This window comes from Coccidioides posadasii, chromosome 4, assembly GCF_018416015.2.
Source record: "Coccidioides posadasii str. Silveira chromosome 4, complete sequence".
Classification (NCBI taxonomy): Eukaryota; Fungi; Ascomycota; class Eurotiomycetes; order Onygenales; family Onygenaceae; genus Coccidioides; species Coccidioides posadasii.
The window spans coordinates 659,474-682,396 of NC_089410.1; the positions used below are offsets into that span (position 1 = coordinate 659,474).

Sequence of the window (22,923 nt, forward strand, 5' to 3'; positions counted from 1 at the left end):
AGACACAACAGGCTTTCAGGTACTTTCTAGGCTAAAACCTAGCTCCGGTTACACGCTCAACCCACGGCGTTTGCCAACGTTATCCCTTTCTTGCCACTTCATAATACTTAGTCGTTCCCGTAGAAAGTGTATTCGCGATCGGACACCTTCGGGTAATGGGCCTATTCCAGTACCTGGACCGGATCGTCGGCTCTTTGCAAGGCATGCAGGAGCTTCAGTGCACGTCATCCAAGACGATTTCCAGTGTCTCAACTGCAGACTGATAGTATTATTCCAGCGCAAGTTCCCCAGAATTGATGCAAGAGCAAAGAGAGCTGCATGATTAACTATGGCTGGAAAGTCAAACAACCATTGGCAGAGAATCTGCTCAATTCTGCGCGCTGAGAGTATCTCCACTCTGTTATGATGTATGGACCATCCCTAGACCTGTACAACTGTACGGAGTACGAGAGTTCGCTTCTGCAGTGGCAGCCTTCGAATTGTGCTGTAAAAAGGCCGAAGAACCAAACAACAGACTAAAAATAAAACAGATTATGGGAGGTAAGTTCAACTTCTTGTGAGGATATCCTTAAATCACATTGAAGATTTCCAGTCTACAGGCCCTTACAGGATCTTAACGTATTTGTTTAGTGTATTCAATTGCCGGACAAATTGAACCGAAGCTGCACGGAGGACCCAACAGGACCAATAAGACGTCTGAACAGGAAATTTACCTATGTCCGGTAAGCTTAATTTAGTCAAATCTTAATATTGGATAACCGTACTCCGTATTGTGGTAACGGTATGTAAATTATCCCCAACTCAAACAACTCCAAGGAGGGCACTGTCAGCCATCGCGAAGGAAGAAAGGCGCGCATCAACGAATCTGATGAAATAATGGTAGATAAATACGCCGCGCTGGGTTAACTAATCCATCCGACCTTCGAAAGAGAGACCCTTAAAAAGACATAACCAGAGAACTCCAAGCCTATCCCCCGTATCCCTTTTGGAATCATAACATCATTCAAGAAATTAATGCTCGTCCGACCGATGAGCATACCGCCCAACAGCAAGATCTCCCAGGAACACACCTCCAAGCACGGAAAGGAAGTATCCCACATTCATAGTCATGACAGCCAGCATGCTTCAGTTCCTGGTCAGCAACTACTTCCCAAGATTTCTACACGGAATCTCGAAACTCACAGCAAGTAACCAACACCGACCATGACCGTCACGAAAGCTGCTCGAGGTAGGTCCACACTGAACCGCCATGGCATCACCGGCGCACCTGACGTTCGTCTCACAACCCTCACTTTCTCCTCCACTCCTCTCTCAGTCAACAAAGTCGCATTTTTCGCTCCTGGGTCATTATACGCCCGTTCGGATTCGGGAGTTTGACCTGCGACGACGACAAATCGCCTTTCAAGTGCCTGGTTCAGCCACCGCTCGTCGAGCATGGCCTTAACAGCGATCAGGCCGCGCCCGAGCATTGCCAACACAATCAGAAAGATACAGGTTGCGGCATACGTGCCGCCCGTTGCTGGCGTCCACGCCTCGGTGTATAGCGGTGTTTGAATGAAATTCTGGAAGACCATGGCCATGATTGACGAGTCCGGGCCACCGCCATGAGAGTGCCCGGCAACGCCGTGACGAGCGCTAAGACCGTGAGACATTGGTTTTCAAGGTGTCTGAAGATCAAAGGCCCGGTGGTCTCTGGTTCCTTGTGTTACCCGAGTAAAAAGTTGGGAAATAGAGACGATATAAAAAAAATAATAAAATAAAATAAAAAAAGGTAGTTTTTCGAGGTGGTGAAGCTGGAGGTCAAGCAAGAATATATCTGCTTCCCAGTCCACGTAGTCCAGACAGCTCTTGTGGCAGCCAAGGTTAATGCACGTCTCACGCCCGTTGGAAAATGACGAAGGACATGTGGGATGAGAAGATCGCTCAATGCAGCTTTCTGCAAATCAACAAAGATCCGTCGATGTCTCTAGATATTGTCTGATGGGAACAGTGCTTGGGTGACAATGTGTGCCAGTCGGGCGCATGTGCGACTCTGGCTCTCTCCTGCCTATGACATAAACGTCGCAAGGCGGATAGACTGGTCATAATTATATACTCACCAGGCGAAATCGATCCGATACCAAAGTTAGTTACTGTAGCGATGAGCAGATTATCTCCAACAACCGCGCCCAGAGGCACCTTGGTAGCCCCATTTGTCGTGCCTTGCTTTAAGGTTATCGCGTAGAACCGGGCCTTGGATTGCACCCCCACGTAGATTTATTTCGACAAACTTATTTTCATCGGTGCAGCGGAGGATGATGCTGGCAGGCTGCACTATCCCGCCATACAACGGGGGGGCTTTTCAATTCCCACTCGAAGAGTAGCCACGCAGAAGGCTGAAGAGATAGCAGGTGGCTACGATTTGCTTTCCGTTCCCCTTTGTCCAGACGACCAGAATGGCCCGGCCATGGCGATACGCGCCCGTTCAACAGAGCCACAATGCCTAGAACGTTATGCTCTCCTCAAGTAACTAACTTAACTCCAGAGTTAAGTTAGCGAGCGGTTATCATGACTCGAACTCAACTGGACCCGAGCTCTGTTAGTAATATTCTGCTCATCGTTGCTCAATATCCCCACAGCACGACATTCGCAAGGCAAGACGGGTACACCGCAATATGGACAGCCAGAACCATGAAGAACGCAAAGCCAGCCAACTTAACTCTCTTGGCCTTGTTCTGTTTCTTCTTATATCTCCGGCCCCGTTGCACGATTGGTATGACAGGTCTCGGCCACTTACTTTGAGGCGAGGATATACAGTACTATAGTATGACGCAGACCGGAGGATATTCTCCAGGAGCAAGTTCACTAAAGGAAAGCTGCTTGGTCGATTTTGCTGCCAACGTTGTTTGGGGTCGTCAAGCCAGCGTGTAGCCAGAAGTATGGAACGGCGACATGCCCATGGAGCTCACACGGCTTCCTCCCCTGATGGCGTCACCAGTCATTTTGATCTGCAACGCATGTACTGGGCAGTGTTGGGAGCTTTTGTCGGTGCTGCAACACTCGCCAACATCATGAATATGATCATAGCGGCCCAAAGGTTCGTCGACCGTCAGGAAATGTCCTCTTTACTGGGCTGACCCCGAACGTTAGATTCTCGGACCGCACTTCTAGCCCTGCAAAGCCGAAATCGTTTCTCTTCAGGGCGTATGCCACGGCAACAGCACTGATCAGAGAAGCTTCCCAAGCCGGACTACCTCCCTTGAGGGTTTGGGGAATCACAGTCCATATGCCAACGCTAGGTCGTTTGAGCATGGTCCTGGCAAACTTGGTTGTATTAATGGTCCTCTGTTTCTACAAGCTTAATACTATGGATGAATGGAGCTGGGAAACTATCGGCTATCGAACTGGATTTATGGCCATTGCGCAGCTGCCCCTGATAATTCTCCTAGCAGGTAAAACCAATATCATTGGGTTCCTCACAGGTTCTGGCTACGAACGGCTGAATTGGTTGCACCGATGGATAGCAAGGACTTTATGGCTCACCGCTACGGTTCACATGGGCTTCTGGTTTCGAAGCTGGGGGAGATATAATTATATCATAGTCAAGCTATCGACAGACACGTTGACTCAGAGAGGATTCGCAGCATGGTGCATTCTAACTTACATCGTTATCGTTTCCGCGGGGCCCGTTCGGCGGTTGAGCTACGAGTTCTTCGTCTTGTCTCATATCGTGACATTTTCGGGGTTTATTGCGGCCGTATGGCTTCATTCCCCAGACGAGGTCAAGGCCTGGTCCTGGGTACCTATTGGCCTGCTGGTTTTTGACCGGGCGGTAAGATATGTCGCCATGGCCTTTACCAATGTACGCCTCTCATCCTCTAGTCGGGGAGCGGCGTCCACGGGACAGAGATCGAAATGGGCGAATTGGGCAACATTCACACCATTGCCCGGGAATGTCACGAGGATAACAATTCATGACGCCGCAGTTTCGTGGAAGCCTGGTCAACATGTGCTCCTTTCCTGTCATTCTATCCTGCCATTCCAGAGTCACCCATTTACCATTGCCTCCATCCCATCCGACCGCAAATTAGAACTTCTGGTTCGAGCGGAAAGAGGAGGAACAAAGAAGCTATTCGACTACGCCTTGAAGCATAGTAAGTTCTTAGGGCGGAGAAACGATCAGCCTATTCCGCAAAAACCCAAGCCTGTGGTGATTGAGGGTCCTTATGGCCGGATAAGGCCCCTGCAACAATTTGACAGCGTCGTTTTGATCGCTAGTGGCATGGGTGCCACATTTACCATGCCGCTGATGCGCGATATCGTTGAAGGTTGGAAAACCCAGTATCTTGATCCTCAATTTGCCCAGTCTAAAGATCCGCTCCACCCGAACTTTGCGTTGACCAAACGCATTCGGTTTATCTGGATAGTCCGGGCACGGGCTCATTTGGCCTGGTTTATCGACGAGCTGCATAAATTGAAACGAGACCTCGATGACTGCGCTGCCACGAGCAGTTCATTCAATGAAACGAGAAGTCTTGAGGTAACCATATATGTGACTTGCGACGAACAATTATCTTCGGGGGCACCAACTTCTTTTCTTCCGTTGGAGTGGGCTTCAGCCTCTCAGTCATCCTTTGTCTCGCAGGATTCGGTGACGCTTGAGAAAGAAAGGGTACCCCCAGCGGAAACCTTCACCGCTCCCAGCAAAGCTACGTCTTGCCTTCGTCAAAGCGGCTGTTGTTGCACCAAAAAAGTCACAGACGAGACTATTTCCATGCCTCCGTGCATGTGCTCTGGGGCAGCTTCAGCCCGTCCCAGTCTGCTACCCGTCACTGCGTCAGAGGAGGCGAAAGAAAGCACCGCAGAAAGCCGCTGTCCTACTTCTCCACAGAGTCCTCAAAACCTACTTGGCCCATGCATCACGATTCGCTCTGGACGTCCAGACACACGCACAATTATACGTTCCATTCTCGAACAAGCCGAAGGAGAAAGCGGCGTCGTCGCGTGCGGGCCAAAGGGATTGAACGCTGATGTCAGACGCAGTGTGGTGTCCCTGAGTGATGAGCGGGCGGTGCATAAGGGCAGTGGGGCCCAGGGGATATACTTACATGTTGAGGAGTATGGGTTTTGATTTATGTGTATCGATGGATCCTAAGGTGGATTATCATTGTTATCGTTATTATTATTATTATAGGTTTTTCGTCGAGTTTTGCGACTTTATTTAGGGATATGGAGTCTGAGTAAGGTACGGAGTAGAAGGTAACAAGATAGTGAACCAATGGTGGAGTTATCCTAGATGTTAGCCAATAAGTAACTATCGTTCGAGAAAGATAGCCAGAGGACCACTCTCTACTCCGTATTTCGCCTCTAACAATGCTTTCACTCGTGCATTTTTCGGCCACCGGCTCGACATATGCGTGGCATCGTTGGTTAGTCGCTAGCTGTGTCTCAGCCGGCCTGAACGGCTGGATCTCGCCGTAACGTTTTGTTCCGCCAATTGACTTCATGGCTTGAACTCGATCACCAATTCCACAAACTCCTCAACAGAGCACCCCGTACAGAATACCAGACCAAAAAGCCTGTTGCTCGAATAAGCATGGCGTTTAGTCTCGCGACGCCAGGCCGCGCTAACTGGCTACGGGGCGCTTCCGGTGAAATGGAAAGTTTGAGTCGCGTCCATCACACGTCATCGTCTCAACAAACCATTTGAGCTTTCGAGAATCCCGACATCACGAAGGTATTGTCAGTCAGAGACCGGAATATCAGAGAGGGGAAATGTCACAGGAGCGCAAAGACGACCGTCCGGCCGCATCATCCGAGCAAGACAAACATCATGAGCCAGACACTCCGGTAGCTCCCTCGGGGTTCCAGGGGTTACTCTCGCTCGCCACTCCGCTGACACGCTTTGTCTTATATCCTATGGACCAGCTCAAGCTGGTGGGATCAAACCTGCGACAGATGGTGAGCAAGAAATTTGACCCTGAGAAAGATATCATTGATCAAGACGGCAAGGTCATTTTAATCACCGGAGGTAAGCAGATCCTCGGGAAGGTTAACGAATGCTTATTTACTATTATCCCAAGAGGACTCGAGATATTAACCCATATTCTTAGGAAACGCCGGACTTGGGAAAGAAACAGTCCTCCAGCTCGCCAAACACAATCCATTGCGCATCTACCTCGCCGCGCGCAATAGCTCTAACGCCCAAGCCGCAATCGATGACATCCAAAAGCAACTCCCACAGCATGCCGATATCCGCCATCTGCCTCTCGACCTCTCGTCCTTCAGTTCGATCCGTGCTGCAGCACGTGAGTTCACCTCCAGGAACGAACGTCTCGACACCCTCATCCTCAATGCCGGCGTAATGGATCCATTGCCCAACCGTACCGAAGACGGTTTCGAGGTCGATTTCGGCACAAACCACCTCGGTCACTTCCTCTTCACCAAGCTCCTCCTGCCCATCCTCACCAAAACCGCCCAAGAAACCAAGTCCGCCGGCAAACCAGCTGACGTGCGCATCATCGTCGTCGCATCAATGGCCTGGCAGATGTCCCCGCCACTATCCACCATGCTCTCGACGGACTCCCTCCTCGCACTCAACCCACCCACTCGTTACGGCGCCTCCAAGGCTGCAAACATCGCCTTTGCATCCGAACTGGCCCGTCGCTATCCCGAATTATCCTGTGTCTCTCTGCATCCGGGTGTGATCATCACCGGTCTGTATGATTCGCTAATGGCTACGAACCCGGTGGCCCGGGTGGGTTTGAGAATAGCTAAATCTATTACCGTGGACGAGAAGCAGGGCAGTCTTAACCACCTTTGGACGGCAGGCTCGGAGAGAGGAGCTCTCAGGAGCGGGGAGTATTATACACCCGTTGGTGTGGGAGGGTGGAAGAATAAGTGGGCAGAGGATAGAGAGTTGGGACGAACGCTGTGGGAATGGTCCGAGGAGGCCATTCGAGACCAAAAGAAATAAAAAGCTAAAAAGAGGCAAAGAGTTGGATTATAGGCTTAGAATACGTTGGCTTTGTACGGTTCTTGTTTGATATGGAGTAAACCGTGTAATTTATCTGGTGCTTGGGCGGTATTTGGCGAGATTTGCTAACCTCTTTCACAAATCTTTCTTTTTTTTTTTTTTTTTTTGGCCCACAATTTTGGCGGTCGCGGCAGCATGTTTTGGAAGGGATCTGAGAAATGACAGCTTAGGGCGATCGATAAGGTTCGTTTAGTCGATAGAATCAAGAAAGGTCCCATACTGGTACGAGAAAATACCGTACATATTCCACACAAACCGTAGACGTACCCGTCAGCATCCTTTAACATAGTCCGAGACACCAGACATCACAAAAAGGAGCAAGAGGTGGTTGAAAAAGCGGTCAGCTTCTTTTAAAAGGATACCATCATTTCTTTCCCACATATTCATCCTTGTAAATAATATCGACGGGGCATCAAGACACGCAAAAGGCTAAATCACATAGTTTTTTCCTTAGTTTATTTGTTTTCTTTTGCTGCCCTATTACTCCACCTTGGACTCGAATGTCTCTCCAACCAGATCAGGAATATCCTCATCGTCCTCTTCGCCCTCCTTCTTAGCCTCACCTTCCTTCTTCTGCATGTTCTGGTAGCTTTCAGCGAGTTTGCGGAGGGAAGCAAGGGAGTCGGGGCCGAGTTGGTTGAGGATTCCGGGTACGAGTTCAGTGAGTTCTTTCTCTTCGCCGTTGCCGTAGATGGCGAAGGTGTTGCTTGGGACGGAGGCTTGGACTGTTGGGGAGGAGAGTATATCAGCGCCGCGGACCGAGTTGGCTATCCATAAGACCGCAATGCAGATAACATACCCTTAGGAGCAGCAAAGTGGATCACGTTGCCATCCTCCTTGAACATGTTCACCTCCTCAATAGCTTGGATTGGCTGGACATTGAGCTTCTTAAGAGAGGTTTGCAGCTTCTTGTCATCGGTTCCGGACGACTTGTGGACCTTCTTTGTCTTGCGGCGGGGAGTACCCTTTCCTCTATCATTGGGAAATGTATTAGCATATCGACTCAACGGACGTATACTATCCATCAAATTTTGTGGTCATATATCGAAACGGTCAAAGCGTGGCTTCTCAATGGTCCGCAAATCCGAGGGGAAGGAATTGTTATACATACCCTACAGTAGTCAACGTCAGTTATCAATTCAGCAGTAGTAAGAAAAGTTTCCATTGCCAGCCCTCCGTCATTGGAGAACAACTCATTCAGTCAGTCTTCCACCGTTGAGGAACGACATGTTACACTCCATCCACTATCCAACAATCCGCAACACGCAACACGCAAACCGTAAAAAGAAAAAAAAAGAGGAAAAAAAGAAAAAAGGCCACGTACCAATCCGCACGCTCTGCTGCAGTCTAGCCAATTTCGCCTGATCCATGATTATGTATTTTTAAAAACAACGTTCAAGCAACCCAAACGGTCCTCGAACGAATTTCTCGCTTCAAAATCCCAATTAACCAGAAGCCGAGGCGTAAGCGGATACAAAAGTAAAACCGGCGAACTGTGCCTTCCGCAGAAATCGTCTATTCGTAAGTTCGAGAAAAGAAACAGACAATTAGCCCATGCACATCGACAATTGAAACAAACCGTGACTTATTTGTGGGGTGGTTGTGGGAAAAGCAAGTGGAAACGCAAAATGCCGGGCGCGGCGAATGGCAGCTTCTCGGACACGCCGTAGCAGTATCAACGCCCACAGCAAATAGAAACCCACATACCGATTGATTGGAGGAACTCGAGATATCCTTGACAGCTGTCTGATGCTTCAAGTGACGGGCGTTGAGGTTGGGCGTCGGATTTCCCTTGCTCGCCTTTTGCGATGTGGACGCCCGTTTCGGGTTAGCGCAAAACCGCTGGGTTAGGTCAGCAGCTCACCCGCCGGCCCCAGCCACTCCGCAAGCCCTAACTTCCAAATCCGGTAGGCCGCTCGACTCACCAGCCGCAAGTTCGCCTGCTGAGAAGCTACACTGCTTGATATCGTACAAGATGAATAGAGTTGCGGGCGCTTTGCATGCATGTACAGGTAAAGCTTGCTGGCTGATAGATCCCATTGCTCACATATCTATGAAATCGTAGATCCCCCCAGTTACAGCGATGCCACTACATAAAAACGCCGCCGCTGAATATATCCAGAAGCCATAAAAGTACATGAAATAAAACCAGTATCAAACCAATTCTCTTCCTGTGAGGCATCGAGTCCCAGAGTCTCTCAAAACTCTATCTCCACCCGAGGGAAAAAAAAAAAAGGTTTTCTCCAAGTCCGTTCTCCCGAGCCGAAGGCTACATGGGGTTAGGACTGTCAAGGAAATTTGCCCATCTTCATAGCTGAACAGCCCGGATAAAAGGTCGCGGACCACAAGCGCAGCCGCCCGTAAAACAGTGGACAAAGGCACAACAGGCGATAAGAGTCACTGCTGTCCCATTGGGCTGAAATACGCTCCCGCGTGACTTAACCATTCGAGGTGTCATATATACTGATTCATAGGTTATTCAATAACCGCTCAGAATCTTCGCAGAGCAACGAAACAGTATATAGCCGAATTTAATATCCATCGCTAACACAACATCGTTCTAACGGTACTGACGTTGAGTGGGGAACGGGGAACCGAACGCACGGGACGAAGTGTGTATTGATCGGGCCGTATTTGTAGCTTGCGGAGGTAAATATCGGTGATTCAGTAGGGCTAAGAGTCCTCTTTTAATCCACATAGATCTGTTCCAAGCACCACATCAACCATGTACCAAAATCGCCAGTATAAATTCGATTTCTCATGATCGAAACTACCATCTTCTTTCAAAACGGGTCCATCCCCAACAATGTCGCCACTGAACCAACTAAGGATAGGGATGGACCGAATGATGCGCTCACCCACAGAAGGCTGTGGAGGTAGCGCTTCAGATACCGGTCGAAGCACCGCCCGACGAACAGTTGGGATGTGGGTCATAAATTCAGATTGAGACTTCTGCGGGGCTCGCTGACGGACGGCGTCATTCTCAGATGCTATGGCGGTCGCAGTTGCCGAGCTAGCAGTAGTTGTGGACAGTTGAGAGGCCGTGTCGGCAAAAGGCTGGCTATCACGTCGGAAAGAAACAGATTCGAAGGAACGAGGGAAAACGGTACTATCGATATCTCCCCCTTGGAGCAAATTATTTGTTGCCGAAGGCGGTAATGTATATGGCTTTGGTAAACTTTCTTGCCTTGGTTCAAGATCTCCTTTTGCAAGAGCAACATCATCATTGGGTCCGTGGCCATGATAAAGCTCGCAATGGACGGTATATCCATCAATTTCTTGAGGTGAAAAGAAGCAAGCCCGGTCAGCGGAGGTGAAAGAGTCGAAAGTGACTTTGATCCAGTGTTCACCCCCAGCATATCTCTTTGCCTTTTTATTGGCCTCCGCAGAGAGGTTTCTATGTATTACGTCTCCAGCACTCAGTAACTGCGGGTATTTTGGAGCGATATCCGGATCGGTACGGGGATAATCTTCGCAGATAAACCCTTGTGAGATGCGCTCAAACCGATCAATAACCTTCCACTCCCATGTCCTATCCTTGTATCCATAGAGGATACATTCAGTGGCAACAGGAGCGGCGGTTTTGCGAGAGGGATCGATTGTGGTTGAGGAGGCAGTGGAAGGTAACATCTTTCTCTGGGCTTGTTCTTCTTCTTGCTGGAGAGCGAACAACCTGCCGAATTCTGCAACATTCTGATTTTCACGCTTGGCCGGAGTGCCAGTCCGAGTGCCGGAACGGGTAGAGCTGTATCGGGCATTCCGCCTCTTTCCAAACGATCCAGTCTCCTCGGGGGGTCTCCTCGGGTTTCGGGACTCGCTGTAATGAAAATGCGCCTCCGTAAGCTTATGGACTACAGGTAGCAGATTCAACACGTAAAGGAAAGTGAATGGCAGCCAGTGACTTTCACAGCTAAAAAAAAAAACCAAAAATACAGCGTGAAATCTAGGGAGTAAAGAAAGCAGGTAGTCAGGAATGATGTTCACTCACTCTTTATATACATAGCCAAAAGGCAGGAGATTTCCTTTCGGTCCTCTTGCGCGTTCCTCGGGAGGCACCGAATGATATTCCATCTTTTGAACAAAGGGTCAGAGCTATGTGTGGTTTAAAATAGACGCTTCGGAATAGTTAGCAAGAGCGTCTGGGAGCTGAGAGGACGTCCAACACTTCTCAGTCGAGATTGGTATTGAGCTGCGCTGAGAGGCACAATTTTGTTTACACCAAATGACGTTTGAGAGGATTACTAAGCAAAACAATCACGTGATTGTCAATAAGGAGATATTTCGATCCTGTCAGCGGCTAGGGACTGAACATGCGAACGCATCATTCCCAAATCTTTGTCTAAAGCATGTAAAATAAAATATCTATTTATTTATGCTCTGGAGGTATCTAATTCATGGAGGGAAAAAAAGAATACTAAGCGCCAATTGCTGAAAGAGCAACATAGCACGGTGAGTATGGAATTTCAGCGCGCAACAATTCCAATCCAGCACCGGGGTTTAGGGGGGCCCTGCTTGTTATTGTTGTCTCAGGAACGTGATACTCCCCTTCTCACTACCATCGAGCCCACAGACAGTCTCAAAGTTACCCACCTCTTCGCCGCGTACGCGAGTCCTCTCCGCAAAATTGGCTAAGGGGCAGCTTCCACCAGGGCCAGAATTACAATCGGGTAAGGTGACGATGCCATCGTTTATATTAATTCGAATGAAGCGTGATGCTCTATCATCTTCTGGGCTATCTCTCGGGTCGCTTAGATTTTTCATTTCTCCGGGTTCGCAGTTTAAACGCTCGAATATGATCCTGCCACCCATGGGCATGACTTGCGAAGTCCGCCAGTTTCGGTTGCCCGCGATGTGAGTGGTTGTTAGGTCCCTAGTGTCGTCAAATATTTTGAGTGCGGAGAGCATGGGTGCAATATCGCCATCGTGGACGCTATCAATGTTAATTATAATGTTATTCGACACATGGGAACGGCGAATGGGAAGCAGCCAGCTCACAAGCTAAAGAACATATCTCCTTGGTTCGAAGGGTGTAAAAGTAATTCGGTTGTCCTATTTAACCACAGCCACCCCATCGTCGCTCCATATGGGTTCCCTGGACCGGCGCGGTAATAATGTAATAAATCTCTGGCATACTCAAAATGTTCCCAGTCGTTCAAAGTGAAAACATCGCACCAAGGGCTTGAACCTCGTGTCAAAATCTCAAAACCACACATTTCCTGCATACTGTATATTTCCGAGTTAGTAAACTTGATATTTGGGTTCTCTCTCATCAACCTTTTCGAGATAAGCGGTATGTAAGCCTCTTGAAACTCTGCCAGCATTTTAAGTCCTTTGTCATGTCCATGATCGGGATCGTCGAGGTACTTAATACATGTGTCGCCAGGAGTCAGGGTATCAGCGACACGATCAGCCGTCTCGGGAATAACCTCGAGAGTAGCAATGTTTTTTGTCTCCCAGTTCGAGCCAAAGAACCCGGTCGCAAAGTATCGCGCTGAGTCGATAACTCGTTTGCAGTCACTGGCCCAGAATCGGGTATGGTTTCTGAGAGAAAGGAGATGGGAGTAACGAGTTCGCAGTCTCACTCCAGTAGTGAAGGCTTGCAAAGTTCCCGCATAAGGCCCGTGGCTAATAAGCTGATCAAAGTCGCCATGGGAATCCTGAGTAATATATGTCCAATTGTTCAGGAATGCAAGGGTTCCATTCATCAGGCCTGCAGCTTTGATCCGAGAGAGAAGATCCAGATGACCTTTCGTGAGGTAAGAATATGGACCACAATTTGGAAAAATAGACCATTTTCTTCAGCGGATAAATGAAAAATCACATACGTCCCCCAGCACTGGATGTGGGATACCTCTCTGCATGTCTTGACATCTAAATACACGCGCACTGGTTTCAGTAAAGAAACAACTAAATTATAGATAAGAGTGGGAGACGAAACTTGGAAGTGGGCAGCAATATCGAACCGCCGATTCCAATAATCAGGCCGAGAGCTGGAACTGGCCAGCCCAAATACTTGCAGCAGAAGAAACAATGGCCCGTGATGGGAAGTAAAACACGGGGGTAGCTCAAGGAATGATTACCATGTGCACGCCGTCCACAACACACCCCTGCGGTGGACCAATTCCAGAGGCTCCGACCTCAAGAATGCCGTCAATCTTCTCAATCCATGGGCCATTTCCCCCAAGATGGTAAAGTAAATTCCAGCCGCTGGGCCGACTTTGGATTCCCCGCTTCCCAGCAGATTGCTGGTGCCACCAGCTATTCCAGCTAGGAAAATAAGGTGTGGAGGAAAAGCGGTTAGACCCGGTGGTGGATTGTACAGAACATAGCGAACTGTACAGTTGACGAACAAATATAGTAGGAGAGAATACAAGGGCCGACAAAAGGACCAGGATTGCCGGAAAAAGAAAAAGGGCCTGAAATGCTGGCATTGTTGTCGTTATCAGCATGATGACAATCCGACTTCGTGTCGCGTCTGCAGAACAAGAGGCCCTTGGCCTTGGCGTGTCATTAACATCACGTGTTTATTAGTCATCAGTAGCTATTTTAGCACGTGATTCCGGGGCTTGGCGTGCCAATGCCGCAGAGAACTTGAGCCTTCTTCTAGGGTCGACAACGATGAAATCAACCTGCGCCAGCAAGCAGAAGATAAGAAATATCATCAAGCTGGCATGCTATTCAACCAATCACCTAGTTTCAAGGGGACAATACAGCCCAACTCTGCAGTTCCTTACTTCCTCCATATGACAAATTATACAACCAATATATTCTCCGGCGGCGCTGAGATGGGGAGTAACGGCAATTTGCCAGTGGATCATAGATTGTGGATCAATGATGTGACTTTGTGAGAGGAGCAAGGCTCTTTTTGCTGGCAGACTGAAGATAATGAAACCCTGTCATCTGACGAACTACCTTGTAAGCGTGTTTGGCATCCGTGGCTTCAAAGGACATTTGAAAGTTGCTGAAGACTCTATGGGCCTCAGGTGTTAAGATAAGAGCATTTCTTGGAATAGTCAATATCTATTCAGTCAGGTGACTAATGCCTAAGTCAAACATGTTGAGGATTGCAAGAGCAGGCTTTTTAGACTCGCTCTAAGAGTAAAAGTTGGAATTAGAACTAGGAAAGAGTCTCTGGGCATACCTCTTTATAAATGTTGCATATTCGTACTAACTGCAGCTTACCATTAACAGTGACGATTGCTAACATTACTGAATGGGGTATATGCGTGACTTCAAGCTGCGAAAGCTGTCTGGAGGCACCAGCGCAGAATGTATGTATGGACGCGCTGCCTGTGTTCATGCTATTCCTAGAACGAAGACGGACTGAGAATTGGGAGGACCTTCAGAAATACTGGCTGCATTCCAGGGAAATATATAATATTCACCCAGCATCTTATGTTGGTGTCGATGAAGCTCGTAGCCCTACGGCTCCAGTATCCATACATGATAATGACCGACCAGTGATGCTGGGAAGGTATCTTAACATGATCACAATATATAATCTTTCACAATTCCATCCCCTGTGGGAGGTGCCCGAGGACTCAGGCATGGTGACGGAGAGAGATGAAGTGAAGGTACCCATATACATATACTTAATGTATGTATTGTGAGATCTCATACTTGACTCTGAGACAAGTGTAGCATTGCTGCTCCAATCGGTGAAACCGTAAATGGCCCATTATTTTCGAGAATATGAAGTTCTCTAGCAGCCACACCTTGTTTGCTGTTCAAGCCCTTCCGGGAAATAAAAGGGTATGTTGTTCGTAAGTCAGGATGCGTCGACTCCTTCGCTAGTCCGCAAGATAACCTAATAGGCCAAAGGAGAAGAATTCAATAACGTTTATACCAAATTCATAAACATTAAAGAAGAAAGAAAGGTGGTTACATTGAGACCTGGGAATAAGAAGATGGCCATAGACATACGTAAAACCGGGGTTCTTCTAAAACCACTGCAATATAAGCAATCTATCCAAGGAGCTCAAGCACTGTTTGCATTAGTAGCAGGCACAGAATGCAGAGACTCATATACGAAAAGTGTCAATAAGACTCAACTTCGGGAAAGACCTCATATGAGTTAGAAAGACTAAAACATCGATTCAGCTCGTGCCGCTAAAACCTCCTCGATTCCATGACGGAGTTCTCTCGGACTCTCCGGCCCGCTTTCACCCTCAGCAATAGAACCTTTAATGAAAATCGAAGCAGGATGAAGTACCCCAAAATTATGCCCCAGCCAACTCACATCGGCAGGTCCATATGAGTGCTACATGAGAGTGAAGCTCGGTTGATCCTATCGCCGGATAACTTTCGGATGCGCAGTCATGCCCAGGTGTAATTGGGTTGTGATACGTTCCCTTCGAATTCTTGATTTCCAGGAATCAACATATTGAGTTTGTTATGATCGGAACTCCACTACAGTTTCCAAACAGATATAAGGAGGGCTGTGAAAGCTGTGTTCATCTTGAAGCACCCCTGAAACTGGAACAAACCCGATGAATATGGCCGAGCAGCGCTGGCAGATGATCTCAATGCTAGCGAGACAACCTAGGTCCAGCCCAAAACGGAAAAAGTCCAAACGATATGGGTCGCAGGCAGCAGAATAGGTAGCCGGTTCTTCCTGAGCTTCAAAGCGGATCGCGCTGCATACTAATCCTTGGGAAGCATGTTCACGCGAGAAATTCCACTTTCAAGCCTGGTCACGACTGCCGAAGAGATTTTGCTCTCCGTTCAAGGCCGCGTTCCTTAGCTATTTCCATGAAAACAAAAGCCAGATCTGTCCCGAACGCGTCGAGGAGGAGCAGGTAGGCTCGATCCGACACCAATCGGATTCCCCAGACTCCCGAGATCTCGGATGCCGCTCGCTATCCGGCCGGGCGCTGTGCCGATGGAACCGTCTCTGTGGGACTGATACCCCGGAGGAGCGTCCAATTGGCCACTCAGAGGGGGGCCTGGGGTGGCTGTTCCCCGGTTTTCTGACAATCTTCCCCACGCCGATCCAGCCTTGGCAACCACCAGCCACGTGGGGCAAGCCATAGAGCCAATGAGAAGGCCAGCCGGACTCCCGGGCTTCCGACTCGAGGTCAAAGCTTCCTGGCATACCCACCAATCAGCTGCCGTCTTGTCCCGCCAATGGCCATGCAGAGCTAGGAAAATCCGCCTCGACCAGAAATCCATTGCCAGAAGTCGAGAGCTGCATCAATAATTCCTCCATAAGCATATGTCATCAGCCAGGCACACGACGTCCTCGCCATCGGAATGGGTCCACCCCGCCCGGCGGACAAACACAAACCCGCCCGAGCATCATAATGGCATCCCGAATTCCGCTCCACAAACTTGTCCTCTGTGCGCACCAGTCAGGAATCATGGATTATACCCAACTTATCTCAGCATCACCAACAGCGCTCCTAACCGCCTTCCTAAAACTCAAACTCCACAAATATCCCACAGGGGACAAGGACTAAGGATTCTTCCGCCGCCCGTTTTCTGGGACCTCTGCGTCTAAATAGCAGCCAAAATGCGTAGGGAGTGGAGCGGAGATTTAGCTAAACTCAATCCCCAACCGTACGATTCTCGAAGTCCGGGGATTTTTTTTTTTTTTTTTTTTCCTTTTCCTTTCTTCTCTGGATGGGGATAATAATTCCCTGTCACATGGTGGGGTGCAACCGTATGTAGTTATATAGACGACCTTCGCATAATAGCTTGTCGGATCCCTGTTCATCGCGCTGCCTTTGCTTCTCGTTTCTTTTTGGGGTCACCGTCTTCGAACCAAATCCTTAATTCTCAAGGACAGAGAGCACCGGGTCACAATGCCTGTTTTCACCGAATTCGCAAATGCAAGCCGCCAGCTGCGCGTTTTGCCTTCGTTCGCCAACCCGCTGCCCCGTCTCTGTCCTGCGTTCGAGAAGAAAGAAGATAGGTATGAAGTAGTCATCGTCGGGGTACGTAAATCCATAGGGAATCGACCTAAAATACATCAATCTACTGCGCGGTTTGTGCTATGCCGGGCCACCAGACAGCTAACGCCGTTCTCTAGGGTGGTCCCGCGGGACTCATGCTCAATCTGCTCCTTGCTCGCTATGGCTTGGGCGACGACTCTTTACTCTGCATTGACTCTAAGTCGAGCACCCTTCTCTCCGGCCAGGCCGACGGACTGCAGCCCAGAACACTCGAGGTCCTGCGAAGTTTGGGAGTGCTTGATGAGCTCGACAATGACGGCTGTCACATGCACCAGATTTGCTTCTGGAATCCCACAAACGACGGTGGTATCGAGCGCACCTCCATCGTGCCAGATATCGCGATCAAGTCAAGATACCCATATGAAATCACCATCCACCAAGGCAGAATCGAGCGGGTTTTGGAGACCGACCTTAAGAGATATTCCAAGCGCGGTATTATGCGCTCGACCAGCTTGATCGATGTGAAGATGGATGAAGAGGGCGACCCAGATTTCCCAGTTGTCGCAGTCATCGAGACCGAAGAAGGACAGAAGACTATCAGAACCAAGTACCTCGTCGGTGCTGATGGTGCACACTCGGTTGTGCGCCGATGCATGGGCCTCATGCTCGAAGGTGAATCGACGGATCATATCTGGGGTGTTGTGGACTTCGTTGCCGTGACCGATTTCCCCGATATTCGAAAGCGATGCGCCATCCACTCTGACTCCGGCTCCGTCATGGTCATTCCCCGAGAGCGCATCCAGTCAGGAGAATACCTCACCCGTCTCTATGTCCAGGTGCCGGGTGTCGTTAAACCAGATGACGAGTCAACGGCAGCCAACGGTGTAACGGAATGCGCGAAGGCGGAAGCCAAGGCCAGACGAGCACAGGTCTCTGCTGAGACTATCTTCGAGCAGGCCAGTCAAGCATTTAAGCCATACAAGATCAGAATGCGCGACGAGAATGCCCTGGATTGGTGGGCCGCCTATCAAATTGGCCAACGAGTTACGAGCGAGTTCTCCGTCAAGGACTCCAAAGGAAAGGAGAGAGTTTTCATTGTTGGTGACGGTAAGGACCCATTGCATCCAAATTGAATTGCTCCATACTAATATAATTTCTTTTATAGCCTGCCATACCCACAGTCCAAAGGTAACCAATACGCTTTGTCCATTTTAGCGCCCCCGTTGGCATCGCAATCCATCTTGGACCAATGGCTAATGTTGATGTAGGCTGGTCAAGGAATGAACGTTTCGATGATGGATTCCTACAACCTGGCGTGGAAATTGGCATATTCGATTCTTGGATTATCTCCGGACTCGAAGGCCGATCCCGCAAAGTCTGACCGCCTTGTAGAAAGCTACCAACTCGAACGACGCAAGGTCGCTCAACAACTCATCGACTTTGACAGAGAATTCGCTGGCATGTTCTCCGGAAAGATCAAGGTTGAAGAGGAGAGCGGTCTCACCCACGAGGAATTCTTGAATGTCTTCCTCACTGGAAACGGATTCTCCAGTGGATGCGGTGTTGAATATATTGAGAACACCCTTGTGGAGAAGGACGTCGAAGGTTCCATTACTGGAAAAGACTACCTATCCGGAATTCTGCAACCTGGAAGACGACTCATCGATGCCGAAGTTCTACGACATGCCGATGCCAACCCACGACACCTCCAGGACGGTAATACCCCAGATTATTCATAGCTCCGTATGCTTTGGGTGAAAGCTAAACTAACTCTTTATAGACTTCCCATCAACTGGCCGCTTCCGCATCCTATGCTTCGCTTCAAATGACCTCCTCAATCCCAACGGTGTTTCCGCAAAGGCATTCACCGGTATTGGTGAATTACTCTCCAAATTCCCCCAACAGCTCATCGAGCTGGTTGGTCTTTACCCATCTCAACTCTCAGAGTTCTCCTGGCAAGACATCCCCGCGGCTATCAAGCAGCATGCGGAGATGCGCTTCCACTCTTCATCAACTGGTGCTCCAGCATCCGAGGATGCGTATACGATTTACGGCGTGTCCCCTGAGAAGGGAGCAGTTGCTGTGATCCGCCCAGATGGATATGTTGGAGCCATCGCACCATTGACTGGCTTGAAGAGACTGGAGGAGTACCTTTCGCGTTCTATTTGCAGGATTTAAAGGAATAATACCCAAGTTTCAACGATATGTAGATATGTGACAGGATAAAGAAATGAATCTCATTATTTTCAAGTATTTATCTTCTAATATATATGTAATACAGACGTCTAACGATTCCAACCTTCAGGGCTGGACAGCCGACGTCGAACACCAGTTCTGTCATGGGCCAACAACAGTCAGTTTCAATTATAGATCCTCAACACCCAGGGAGTCAGGCATTCAAATGTGTTATATATAATACCGGGACTTTGCTCGGATCGCACATGTCTTTAACGACCCTGATCAGGCGTGCCTCTTGAGATCAACGGTGGACGTCTCAAGTAGACGTCTTATCTGGGTGATTCTCTCGATTCCGCCTACACGCGCCAGTGAAATGACGAATATAATACATTATTTGGCCCTCTTCGATTCGCCCTGGAGAAGCCTCTTAAACGCGCTGGGCAAGCATCGCGGAGGGACCAATCTCTTAGGCATCCAGGTCTGTCGTGCTTCTCAGGACTCCATCTATATTCTTCATTAGCTTTGCCTAACTTTTTAGGGGTATAGGGAATTTCTATCTTTGGAGTTATTTCCAGCTCAATCTTCTGGGGTGTCTTTAAATCTAGCCTCTGTGAGTCGATATATATTTCCGAGCAAGTTTTGGGACCCTGCCAAATGATATACGGTTGTGAATCTCATCAGCAAGCCAGTAATCAACCTCAACGGTTGCATATGCTATCTTTAGATGAGAGCAGGGAAGAATTAACCTTGATTCTTGCAAAAACATTTGCCCCTGGTGTCAAGACAGGGCACGTGCTCATGGAAGCCCTCTTTACTCCCATTTTAGTTTCTAGATGCCCTGGAAATTGACCATTTCATTCACTTGATTCTTGTTGTTCTCTTAGTTATGTCCTGCAATGATTCCAGTAACTTGTTCTCTACTATTGGCTAAAATGTGGATCAGGTATGTCTCGCTAATGAGCACAAGCCTTTGCATGCTCTAGCGGTTGGGGGGCAGTATGAGCAATTCTCTCATCAATATCACTCGGTTTAATGCTGCTCTCTATAAGGATGACATGACCCTAGCCTTTGACTTGGAAGGATATGCGTCTGCTTCCGGTCATGGCGTGATACATGAGCTTTTCTTCCTTCCCTTATGGGGGTAATTGAATAATTCTCGCGACAGTCTACATGAGTATACGTGCCTATGGCATAGAGAGATATCTTCTGGTATTTAATCCTTGCTGGACCAATATGCATAGGTATGTAATGTCCCGGAATCAAAGGTTTTGAATCTGCTACTCACCCAGTTTCATAGCTTCCACTCTCTAGGTATGAATGCCTCTGTCGAAGAAAAAAAAAAAAGCAGGATCCGGGCCACTTCATCCGATATTGCACAACTTCTATCTAAAATAACCAATGGGGCAACTTTTTTCGCATCCTCGTCTGATGGGAAGATTTCTTACTACTTTCACCGTTATTTCTATTCTCTGTTCATTCGCTCTGGCAATTTACGCCAGTGACATCGAGTCTACTTGGACCAATTATGCTCATGCCCCTTCAGCCTTTGCAGCGTTCGCTATTATCCATCATATTCACTCCTCGGGAACGTTTTTGATGAATTCGTTAAGTATGTTGGTTACGTTTTGGTCGAATTATGCATGATTCGCTGGAATGATTTACTCTCATGAGATGCTGGACGCAATCGATAAGATTGTTGGGGGTAATAAGGGAAATATAACACGGTTTGGCAGCTCAACACCTGAGTCGCTTTCTCCCACGGTGGAATTCCTACAAATTCTTCAGAGGTTACCCAAGGATTCTTCACCAGAACCCTTGACACTACTGCACCTAGCCCTGCAGAATGGCATGGGACTCTGTCAAAACCTGGTTTTCCTCTGCCAGGTGATCATGCCGGATTTTCTGGGCCTTTAACCACGGCAAATATACCAGCATCGAACGTGTCCATGACTGGGTTGCTGTGGCTTCTGGCATTAGTCTTGTCTTGATAACGGCTATAGTGGTTTTAAAAAGCACATTTGACGTACTCATACGCTTTAGACTCGTGCGGACCGCTCGCTTAGAGTATTTCCGTGCTCACTGGCTTGCGTTTTTCTCACAGCTGCTACCTTCTGGTTGATTTTCATCAACCTTCTCTTTCTGAGCTGCCTCGCACCTTTCCAACTCAGACATAATGGTGCTTTGGTTGTGATTGCCATTGCCGTCATTACATTCGTGTTGATCTCCGCTGGACTACTGGGAGTTCCATGCTATGCCTTATACTTTCGACTGAGGGGTGATAGACTCACTTGTGAGCCGGAAATATGCCGCCTACAGAAAATGGAGATTCAAAGATAGTTCCATGGTGCCAATTGGTTAAAGACAAAGTCGATCCTATGAACGATCCGAATACAATGGCATACTCTCTTCCATCTTAGGTTGTTTGTTAGAGGCCCTCAAGCTCTGGATGAGATCGTATCCATACAGACTGCAATTTCCTACTGCAATTTCCCCCTCCGCTTCTCGTGGCTCTCGCCAAGGCCTCTGGCAGAAGAACGACGAGCGAACGTAGTGTTTTTCGTTCACCAGCAGCCTTTGGATTCCATAGAGAACCTTGTTCTCTGTCTTTTCTGTTCTGCGACATCCCAAAGCTGGGGAACAACCTTGCATCGGCACGCCTGCGGCCAGATACTTGTCGCCGACCGCCTCCCAAGTTTCGATCAGCCGTGACTTTGGGCTCAAATTTCCTCACATCGACAAATCTAGGTAGTGAGCGTCTTCCGTCCCTAGCCTCTAACACTCCATTCATTAAATTCTAACTGAAAGATAAGAGGCCCGGCGCTGGCCGGTTTACTATTATTTCTCCGTCCAGCACCCCACGGCGATTCGAACTGAGGCCTCCACGGTGAGAGCGGCGAGACCGCGATAAGATCCAGATCCTTTTAACCTTTTCATCTCTGCCCGGTCAGGTACACAGCTCTCCTGCTAAATCTCTTCTATGGTTCCCACTTGTGGCTGGGGCATCAGCGATGAGGTGGGGTCTTTACAAGCTTACTACAGGACATAAGAAATCAGCAATGTTTTAAGGGAGAAGAGCGGGGGATTTTTAAGGCAACAGTGGCGTCTTTCTGCTGTGTTTTCTTCCTTCCTTTCTTTCTGAGGCTGTGTTTACTCTGTGTCTACGCTTACGGGGGCCTAGGGATGATGAGAAGGCAGAGAAGGCATGACTCTGTCGCCTTAAAGGCCTGTAAGTTTTCCCTGGATGCTTACCCCAGTTAAGTGGAGAGGCCCTCCGTTGTAGGAATGAAGCCAGCCCCATGTGGTAATTTCTTTCATCTAAGAGTAAACTCCACTCTCGGCCGTTATAATTTGTAGGTGGCAGGGTAGTAGTATGGGGAAGGCCGTGATCAGTTAACGTGCCATTTCCACGAGATCCAGACCCGAGAGGCCAGAGGATAATCCCGAAAGATTGAAGCCGAGGTTGCGCTCAGGCTTGGATCCTGCGCGGGGATGAGGCTAGGGACTCAGCAATGGCGGGATGGCTGTTAATCAGACACGCGATGTTCGAGTGGTTAGCACGCAGCCGTAGCAGTGTCAAGATTTAGATTGCCCACGCGCTGAGGTGGCGGAGACCTTGGTGGCTATCGAAGAGCCGCTTTTGAAACGACGGATTAATGTGACTAAACTCCCTGAGAGATCGGGAGGGGTTCTAGGACCTAAGGTAGTAGTGGGCGATGCAGGCTCGAGCGTTGGATGGACCCTCTCTCTCGATGTATCTCGAAATGAAGGGATGCTCATTTCTTTGTCGTTGAGAATACTCCGTGGTGAGCATGCCTCGGCTTAACCTCCGTCTTTTCG

General features: G+C 48.8%; 7 protein-coding genes across 7 annotated transcripts; 3 read left to right on the forward strand and 4 right to left on the reverse strand.

The window, feature by feature from the left end:
* Positions 1-752: 752 nt before the first annotated feature.
* On the reverse strand, positions 753-2,053 carry D8B26_007115 (uncharacterized protein). Its single transcript, XM_003071965.2, has 2 exons — positions 1,183-2,053; positions 753-1,123 (listed from the first exon to the last, which is right to left on the reverse strand). Exons 1-2 carry the CDS (start codon positions 1,650-1,652, stop codon positions 1,012-1,014), a joined length of 582 nt encoding a protein of 193 aa, XP_003072011.1. The 5' UTR covers positions 1,653-2,053; the 3' UTR covers positions 753-1,011.
* Positions 2,054-2,744: 691 nt separating this feature from the next.
* Positions 2,745-5,336, forward strand: D8B26_007116 (uncharacterized protein). The gene is made up of 2 exons (XM_003071966.2): positions 2,745-3,076; positions 3,130-5,336. The coding sequence occupies exons 1-2, from the start codon at positions 2,919-2,921 to the stop codon at positions 5,108-5,110; spliced, it is 2,139 nt and encodes a 712-aa protein (XP_003072012.2). The 5' UTR covers positions 2,745-2,918; the 3' UTR covers positions 5,111-5,336.
* Positions 5,337-5,711: 375 nt separating this feature from the next.
* D8B26_007117 (uncharacterized protein) lies at positions 5,712-7,122 on the forward strand. Its single transcript, XM_003071967.2, has 2 exons — positions 5,712-6,010; positions 6,093-7,122. Exons 1-2 carry the CDS (start codon positions 5,755-5,757, stop codon positions 6,953-6,955), a joined length of 1,119 nt encoding a protein of 372 aa, XP_003072013.2. The 5' UTR covers positions 5,712-5,754; the 3' UTR covers positions 6,956-7,122.
* Positions 7,123-7,245: 123 nt separating this feature from the next.
* Positions 7,246-8,816, reverse strand: EGD1 (Nascent polypeptide-associated complex subunit beta). The gene is made up of 5 exons (XM_066125429.1): positions 8,723-8,816; positions 8,340-8,530; position 8,127; positions 7,815-7,987; positions 7,246-7,740 (listed from the first exon to the last, which is right to left on the reverse strand). Exons 2-5 carry the CDS (start codon positions 8,383-8,385, stop codon positions 7,496-7,498), a joined length of 465 nt encoding a protein of 154 aa, XP_065981511.1. The 5' UTR covers positions 8,386-8,530; positions 8,723-8,816; the 3' UTR covers positions 7,246-7,495.
* A 216-nt stretch (positions 8,817-9,032) lies between these two features.
* Positions 9,033-11,180, reverse strand: D8B26_007119 (uncharacterized protein). The gene is made up of 2 exons (XM_003071969.2): positions 11,004-11,180; positions 9,033-10,832 (listed from the first exon to the last, which is right to left on the reverse strand). Exons 1-2 carry the CDS (start codon positions 11,084-11,086, stop codon positions 9,689-9,691), a joined length of 1,227 nt encoding a protein of 408 aa, XP_003072015.1. The 5' UTR covers positions 11,087-11,180; the 3' UTR covers positions 9,033-9,688.
* Positions 11,181-11,411: 231 nt separating this feature from the next.
* On the reverse strand, positions 11,412-13,247 carry PHO5_2 (acid phosphatase pho5). The gene is made up of 4 exons (XM_066125430.1): positions 13,096-13,247; positions 12,841-12,886; positions 12,011-12,761; positions 11,412-11,945 (listed from the first exon to the last, which is right to left on the reverse strand). The coding sequence occupies exons 1-4, from the start codon at positions 13,096-13,098 to the stop codon at positions 11,531-11,533; spliced, it is 1,215 nt and encodes a 404-aa protein (XP_065981512.1). The 5' UTR covers positions 13,099-13,247; the 3' UTR covers positions 11,412-11,530.
* Positions 13,248-16,818: 3,571 nt separating this feature from the next.
* On the forward strand, positions 16,819-19,086 carry D8B26_007121 (uncharacterized protein; the record flags this gene model as incomplete). The annotated part of the gene is made up of 5 exons (XM_003071971.2): positions 16,819-16,950; positions 17,046-18,015; positions 18,074-18,096; positions 18,177-18,624; positions 18,689-19,086. 5 exons carry the CDS (start codon positions 16,819-16,821, stop codon positions 19,084-19,086), a joined length of 1,971 nt encoding a protein of 656 aa, XP_003072017.1.
* Positions 19,087-22,923: the final 3,837 nt, after the last annotated feature.